The 7,900-nt window shown below is 41.6% G+C and overlaps 1 protein-coding gene across 1 annotated transcript; it reads left to right on the top strand.

Annotated features, from left to right (window-relative positions):
• The first annotated feature begins 240 nt into the window (after window positions 1–240).
• kcnk13a (potassium channel, subfamily K, member 13a) lies at window positions 241–6,159 on the top strand. Its single transcript, XM_017715080.2, has 3 exons — window positions 241–360; window positions 1,340–1,769; window positions 3,207–6,159. Exons 2-3 carry the CDS (start codon window positions 1,430–1,432, stop codon window positions 4,106–4,108), a joined length of 1,242 nt encoding a protein of 413 aa, XP_017570569.1. The 5' UTR covers window positions 241–360; window positions 1,340–1,429; the 3' UTR covers window positions 4,109–6,159.
• Window positions 6,160–7,900: the final 1,741 nt, after the last annotated feature.

Raw genomic sequence — 7,900 nt, 5'->3', positions numbered from 1 at the left:
TGTGAACAATTGTGGCTCGGCATGTTTCTCTAGAACTGAGCATGTCACACCAAGCCAGTCTGAATTCCCCTTTAAGACAGACTCAGTGCAAGGCAGACATTTGAATGAGAACTCCGTGGCCTTTTGTTTCCCACCCGTTTTCACAGCCAGCCACAACGCCATCAGCCAATCCACGCTCAGGGGGGCGGGGTTTATCCGAATACGGGTGGAGAAAGAAGGACGAAGCTGTGAAAGTTTCTGGAGAGCGAGAGACGGAAAGAGAGTCGCGGCTGCCTCGCCACATCACCTCAGCTGTGCTTTCAGACAGACTGGAAGAGTTCAGGCTGAAGCGATGCGCGCTAATGGATGTCTCGATCACAGGTGAGAGAACAGATGCGTGAAAGCCAGTCAGCCTTATGCGCGCTATACCTGCTAAAACATATGCATAGTCTACACGTGCCACATATATCAGTCACACATAGTCTGTATGAACTGAACACATGGCTTTTTTATTATTGCTGTTTGCTAAACGTAACGCTCTGTAGGAGCTACAGGTATGCATGCCTGTTATTGCACAGCAGATGCAGAGCATGTATCTGCTCCACTTATGCTGAATGTTTGAGCTGAATAAGTCCCTGTTATTACTAAACCTCATGCACGGTCTGTATCTATGCATAGTCAACATGTACTGACCTTGCCCATAAACCATATCTGCTAAATATATACACAGCTTATGTGAACTAAACGCATGCTTATTATCACTTAACATTATGTAAAGTATGCTACATATGTGCATGGAAGTTAGACATATGCCTAATCTATGTGTGCTCAATTTAAACATACCCTATATTTGATAAATGTTATGTATAATCCATATGAGCTAAACATGCATTTTCTACGTATGCTGAACTTATGCGTAGCCTGCGTCTTTTAAACATGTGCATGGCTTATAAGTGTGTACATCTTCTATATATAATAAGCATTATGGATTGTCTGTATGAACTAAACATATGCATATTCTATGTGTACAAAACCCATCTGCCTACATAAGCTAAATGCATGCCTGTTATTACTAAACATGTTCAAAGATCATATGAACTACACTTATGTATGCCCACATGCTGTACATATGCATAGTCTGCATGTATTATACTGTATTGTGCATTACCTGATGCTGGCGTATGTACTGACTGTATGGGTTAAGCATGTGTAGTCTATGTGTGCTAAATATTAATGCCTGTATAGAAAAAATTAGTCTTAATATGATGCCACCCAATGGATGTATTGCCATGTCTATGGAGATCTTCGCAAAAGAACCATTTGACCCTGATGTGCTTTCTTCTATTTAAAAAAAAAAAAGGTTTTGTCACATGTGAGGAGCACCAGTGATGGCGAGTGCGCTCAGCTGTAGGATGTGGACCCCCCCGCTGTGTCCTGCCACGGCTGGGACATGATGGCATGCCGAGGTGCAGGCTGCTCGGGCTTTGCCCCCGTGAGCCAAGACACGGCGAGGTTCGCCATGCTGGCGCTGCTCATCCTGCTGTACCTTCTCTGTGGGGCTGCCGTCTTCTCCGCCCTGGAGCAGCCCAAAGAGAAGCAGGCCAAGGCCCGGTGGATGCAGAGGTTCGAGCAATTCAGTCAGAAGCACAATCTGAGCCGGAGCGACCTGGAGAACTTCCTTAGGCACTACGAGGAGGCCAGCATGGCTGGGGTGCGGGTGGACGGACTCAAAGCTCGTTGGGACTTCCCAGGAGCGCTGTATTTTGTGGGTACTGTGGTGTCCACTATTGGTAAGAGAGCGTCTGGCAAGCCGCAATGGGGTCCTTATTGTCAGTGCAGGCGAGGCATTCATGCTAGGCCCTGTAACATAATGGGGTTAGTGGTTTCTGTCTTTTTTGGCCCCCTTATATCAAGGCAATTTCACACCCAATGACGTATGGCTAGCTGTGATAACTTAATAAGCCACTTCAACCATTAGCCTACATTAGGGTAATCTAGCTGACATATAGCAATAGTGATTCAACAAGCAAATTACTTTGGGGACCCATTAATACTTTTGTATCAAGGCCCTTAGGATCCTACACTACTTATTTGTGTCATTTGGCAAGCGAGAGGCAAGCTTTTGTTGTCTTGCATTGCAAAAGGGGCCAGAACTATTGGAAAATGGGATTGATTTAGCAGCTTTTTCATCAAAATAGAGTAGTAGTCTGGCTTTTATTAATAAAATAAGGTTGTGTTGGCTTTCAAGCCACAATCTGAGAATATGATCTGCTTCACCAACCAGCAAAAGATTATAAATACTGGACTTTGCTTCATGTCTGAAACCAAAGGATTCTGTACACAACCCATGGACTCCACACTGTGTGGTTAATACACTGTGTGTGTTAATTTACCTTCGCGGATATTGATGTGTTTGCCTGAAGCTTTATATATAGTATAAGTTATTTATAAATCATGTTCAACCAATATTTTCTGCCTCAATCTGGAGACCATGTTTTATTAATGAGCAATTTATAGCCTACATTGTGAAAGCACACAAGAACAGAACACTGTGCGCATAGTAATATATACAGTGTAGTTTTTCTCGGCGAATTGTAGATAAAGTGATTATTTCACTAGTTGAAGCAAGAGATAGTCAGTGCTGAGATAGATTTCCATGTGGCTATGCAAAGTAGCAATGATATTTTTTAGCCTAAGTGGCCAACAGTGTTTAAAGGGTCCATATCCTACATTTTTCTTACACTTAAATTTATTTCCCTTGAGGACCTCTTATGAAATTGGGGCTGTATTACACCAAAAACTGTTCATTTTTACAAGTCCGTTTTCCAGTCTCTTTATCCCTTAATTAAACAGGCTGTTTGTGTTACTGTGCCTTTAAGACTGATATATGTAAATTACCTCTGTACTGATTGGCCTGCGTTGTTGCTCATTTGAAAAGCAAACTAAGCTGAAACCCTTTCAACTTCAACATAAATGAGTGGGGCTAAACTGTATGTAAATATAATGCAAATATAATGTAAAAAAAAAAAAAAAATATATATATATATATATATATATATGTATATATATATATATATATTTTTTGTATGTTTTTGTATGTTTTGAACCCTTACCAGAGTTTACATGCTACATCACATTTCTTTATGCAAATACAAAGTAAATACATTTTTCCATGATGTGAAACATTACTTGGCCAATAAAGCTCTTTCTCTTCTCACGTCCAACAGGCTTTGGAATGACCACACCTGCCACAGTCGGCGGGAAAATCTTCCTGATCTTTTACGGGCTAATTGGCTGCGCGGCCACTATCTTGTTTTTCAACCTGTTCCTGGAGAGAATCATAACCGTGCTGGCCTTTGTGCTGAAGTCCTGCCATGAGGTCCAGCATCGGCGGAAAGGAGTGCTACCTCACGACGCCGGGCAAGGCCCAGGAGACATGAGGCAGCATGGGGAGGACGGTCTAGCAGGGTGGAAGCCGTCAGTCTACTGCGTGATGCTGATCCTCTGTGTAGCGGCTGTCATCATATCCTGCTGTGCCTCGGCCATGTACTCCTCTATGGAGGGATGGGGATACTTGGACTCTCTGTACTTCTGCTTTGTAGCATTTAGCACCATTGGCTTTGGGGACATGGTTAGCGGTCAGCGGACCACCTACCAGAGTCAGACCCTCTACAGCCTGGGGAATTTCTTTTTCATCTTGTTGGGGGCTTGCTGCATTTACTCGCTCTTCAATGTCATCTCCATCGTCATCAAGCAGGTTCTCAACTGGCTTCTGAAGAAGCTGGAGATACCATGTCGACACTGTCCAGGAAGGTCCCTGCGGCCGGGCCGAAACGCGGTGGTGCCTGGACACTTCCGCACGCGGGTCCGCAACATCTCCATAGATACGGATGCTGTGAACGAGAGTGAAACGGACGGCCGCAGGATGTCCGGGGAGATGATCTCTATGAGAGACTTCTTGGCTGCCAATAAGGTCAACTTGGCCATCATGCAGAAGCAGCTGTCCGAGACAGCCAATGGCTATCCACGGCCATCTGGCTCTGCTAACCGGCACAATGAGTTCTCTGGTGGAGTCGGGGCTCTGGGCATCATGAACAACAGGCTGGCTGAGACCAGCGTGGACAGATAAGTCAGACCAAATGAAAAACGACTGCACAAGAAAACTGAGGCCATACTGTGCTGTCCTTACTACAGATACAACTGTTTTATGGCAGTTAGTGATTTGTCTGCCTTTCATTCGTGGATCTGTACATGCATTGCTGCTCTGAATGTGGTACAGATGCTCAGGTGTGGTTGTTCTAGAGGCTTTGCTGCATCAGTCCTTTTCCACTTAAAGCACAACTAGTTCTGAAATGAGTTGGAGGAAATACAGTGTTCCTCAGTTCCAGTGTTCCATTGTACAAGTTAGCTTATCAGTTTGACGCCTGTCAAATCGGCTTGTTCCCTAGAATTACTTGAAATGAATGAGCTGAGCTTAACTCCACAGCCATCGATCTGTGCTGCGCCATGAAGCTGCTGTCTTTAATAATTCGTTCTCATGTACTTCCATCTACTTTGATGCCATCTGCCACTACTTTGATGGAACATAAAGCCTTTGGAACAGGTGAACGATCTTGGGAAATCATGTGAGCACTTACGTGATGCAATTTGCATTTTTCTGTAGCCCACTATCCTTTTAAATGAACATATTTGAAAAGATATAAGGAACATGGCGGAAGAACATGATTAAGTTAGACCTCCGTTCATTTCATGATGATAGTAATGTATAATTTAGATGCTAATAGCTGTACAGTACTGTGCGGAATCAAGACCACCCTTCATTTATTTCTTGCCAGTAAAAATGGCCATTAAACACAGGCATTTTTACGGAGATGTTTCTGAGGAGATTAAAAATAAGTGGGTATCATCCACTTGCATGAGGAAACAGAACGTCCAAGGAAAATTCGTTTAAAAAAAACAGGAGTTTGGGGTTCCCAAAACTGGAATTCTTAGTATCATTGGATGTGTTTGGAATCACCCGGGTCCTGAGAAGCAACCAGGTTCTAAGAATGGACTTTGGAGGTGTGGAAAAATATCTCCAAAAAGAATGGAAGAGCTAAAAAAGGCACAGAACTGACACACTAAAAAATGCTGACATGACATGTAGTCGTTGAAGCTGCTGTTTACTTTTCTGTTCAATATGTTTTAATTTTCCACTGCAGGAAAATGAATAACTCACATGTTTGGCCATTTTGACTGGGAATTAAATGCATGACGGGTGGTCTCTGACTTTTGCACAGTGCTGTACCTTTTGAAGTATAAATTGCTCGATGCTTGATTTCAAGCACTACAAGCAAGACATGCTCGTTATGCAGGTGGAAGCAGAAACAAGGGAGTTATGGGTCAGCTGTGGGCAAAGCCAAATGTATATGATGCAGGACATCAAAAAAGAGGCTATTTTTCAGCCCTTTGTATTGAGAAAGCTGGTTCATTAATATTGAGAATGAGAGATGTTATATGTGTAGTTGCATGATGAATAAAAGTCTATTTTACAGGTTTTACTCCACATTGTCTGTCCATGATTATGGGTCAGAAATTTTAGATGCTCATATTTTATTCTCATTTGTAAAAGTGCCAGGGAAAAACTGTGCTTTATATTACAGCAGCGTCATATTTATCCTTGAAGCTAAAGGCATAAGAAAGCAGAACGTAAAGATTAAAGACCTCCTCTGCACTGAGCTGCATGTCTGAGTGTGCAGTTTATTTCATCAGTGACTAAACAGGTTAAAGCTCAATTCGATGAGGATATAATGCCCTCTATGGTTACAGTTGTGTCATTACACCACCTCAGTTTGCTTTTTTTTGCCTAGATTGCTCAGTTGCATTAAAGCCAGCTCTCCAAATGGTGATAAATGGGCTTCAGTAATGAATAGTCTCCAGACCTCACGGCTAAACATGACTGGACTCTAAATCAGGGTTATTTGGGCTGTAAAGACGTGCTGTTTTAAGATGAAGATGAAAGAAGATGAAATGCTTTTACTGTTTAAAGGAGTGGCTCTCACCTCTTCACTGCGTGCTAGAACAATGCAAAAATAGCTGCCTTATGTAACAGCTGATTTAAATAGTTAGGTTATTCCTCAGAGAACAGATACCGAGCTCAGTTTTAGAGGAATAGCTTACATTTGGAGATAAAGCCAGAGAGGCCAGGTTGAGATGGTTTGGACATGTGTTGAGGAGGAATAGTGGATATATTGGGCAAAGGATGTTGGAGATGGAGCTGCCGGGTAGAAGGAGAAGAGGTAGACCTCAGAGAAGGTTTATGGATGTAGTGATGGTGGACATGGAGATGGTTGGTGTGAAAGTAGAGGAGGAGGTAGATAGGGCAAGATGGAGGCAGATGATCCGCTGTGGCGACCCCTAAAGGGAGCAGCCGAAAGAAGAAGAAGAAGAAGAAGTAACTGGATCATTTTGAATGGTGTGGCCTGGTTCCGTACAGATTAAACTTCATATTTGGTTAATATTAGCCATAGAAATCAAATTATATCCATTCAGTTTGTCCTATTCCCAGCTTCTACATTTCATATTATAACTTTTGTTATGATTTATGACATTTTGTGATTGTCCCTTTTCTCCTCGCCAGCCAAGATTCAGTCATGTGTCATGAAGAGTTGCACTGCTGAACTCTGCCACCCTCTCTACTGTATATGTGTAGACACTAGAGGGCGCCATTGTCAATGTTGCAGGGGTTCATATAATGTATGAATATTAACTGTTCAAAGAGCAGCCAAAAAATGCTAGTATCTTCTTTATCACACTGACAGAGATGGAAGTGACTGGACTGTACTATTTTGCAATGTTTTACTTTACTCAAGTACTGAAACTGAATATGTGTAGACGTTTCCAAGAAAAACAAACTTTGTAGCGTTTACAAAGTACAGTTAAATGTCAAAAGATTCCTTTCTAAATTCTTACTTATGCTTCACTCGACACAAAGACTAGCACTGCCCACTGGTCACCACATTGTATCTGTTTAAAATGTTTATTTTTTTATGTAATGAAATATTTTAAATACAGTCTTTTTACTTTCACTCATATGTTACTAGGTCTATGCAGTTTAATACAGCAAGTTTCTGTTATCCACACTTTCACTTAAGTATAATTTCTCTGTTCTTTTCCCACCTCTGAGCACTGAGTTCCGCACAGAACTGCAGTGGAACGTCTTACAACATTCAGCATCTATCGGCATAGCCCTGTGCAAAAGTTTGGGTACCCCTGGTCAAATGATATGCTTTCTTGATTTTCTCTGTGAAAACAAAACACACTTCTCTGCACATGTTAATGCACAGTTACTGTTTATTTGAGGAGTTTAACATATTGGAAGCAAAAATAAAAGATGGCCTGTGCAAAAGGTACGGCATATTTGATATTTTATGGTTTTTTTTTTTTTTTTTTTTAAATCAACCAAACATGTAATTTGACCAGAGGTGTTCAAGCGTGTGCACACAACTGTTGAAAGTGAAGTTTGTGAGGTGCTATTCTGCTATTTCAGGATTCTTTTGGTCTAAGATAAAAGGATGATGTTCACAAGTGAACAGTGTGAGAAACAGCAAAGCAGTCCAAATGCCTTCTGTCCCCATAAAGAAAAACGAGAAAAGGAATTAGTAACTAACTGTAAAGGATGAATAGGAACTAAAAGTAGGTTTCATCCTTTGACATGCTGAAAACAAGAAATCTCCAATATAGCAAGAATATATGAGCATATTCCCGCGACCCTGATGGAGAGGCGGCTTAGAAAATGGATGGATGGATGGATATGAGCATATTTGTTCCAAACTGTACTATAAAGACTGAAGGACATCAAACAAAACATTTTCAAATGTCTTCACTTTTCAAACATTTATTTTCCAAAGGGGGTTCTATTATTTTTATTTCAGTACATGTA

This window comes from Pygocentrus nattereri, chromosome 10 (assembly GCF_015220715.1).
Source record: "Pygocentrus nattereri isolate fPygNat1 chromosome 10, fPygNat1.pri, whole genome shotgun sequence".
In the NCBI taxonomy this organism is placed as follows: Eukaryota; Metazoa; Chordata; class Actinopteri; order Characiformes; family Serrasalmidae; genus Pygocentrus; species Pygocentrus nattereri.
Note: the sequence above shows the minus strand (reverse complement) of the source record. Positions and strands in the feature narration are given on the sequence as shown.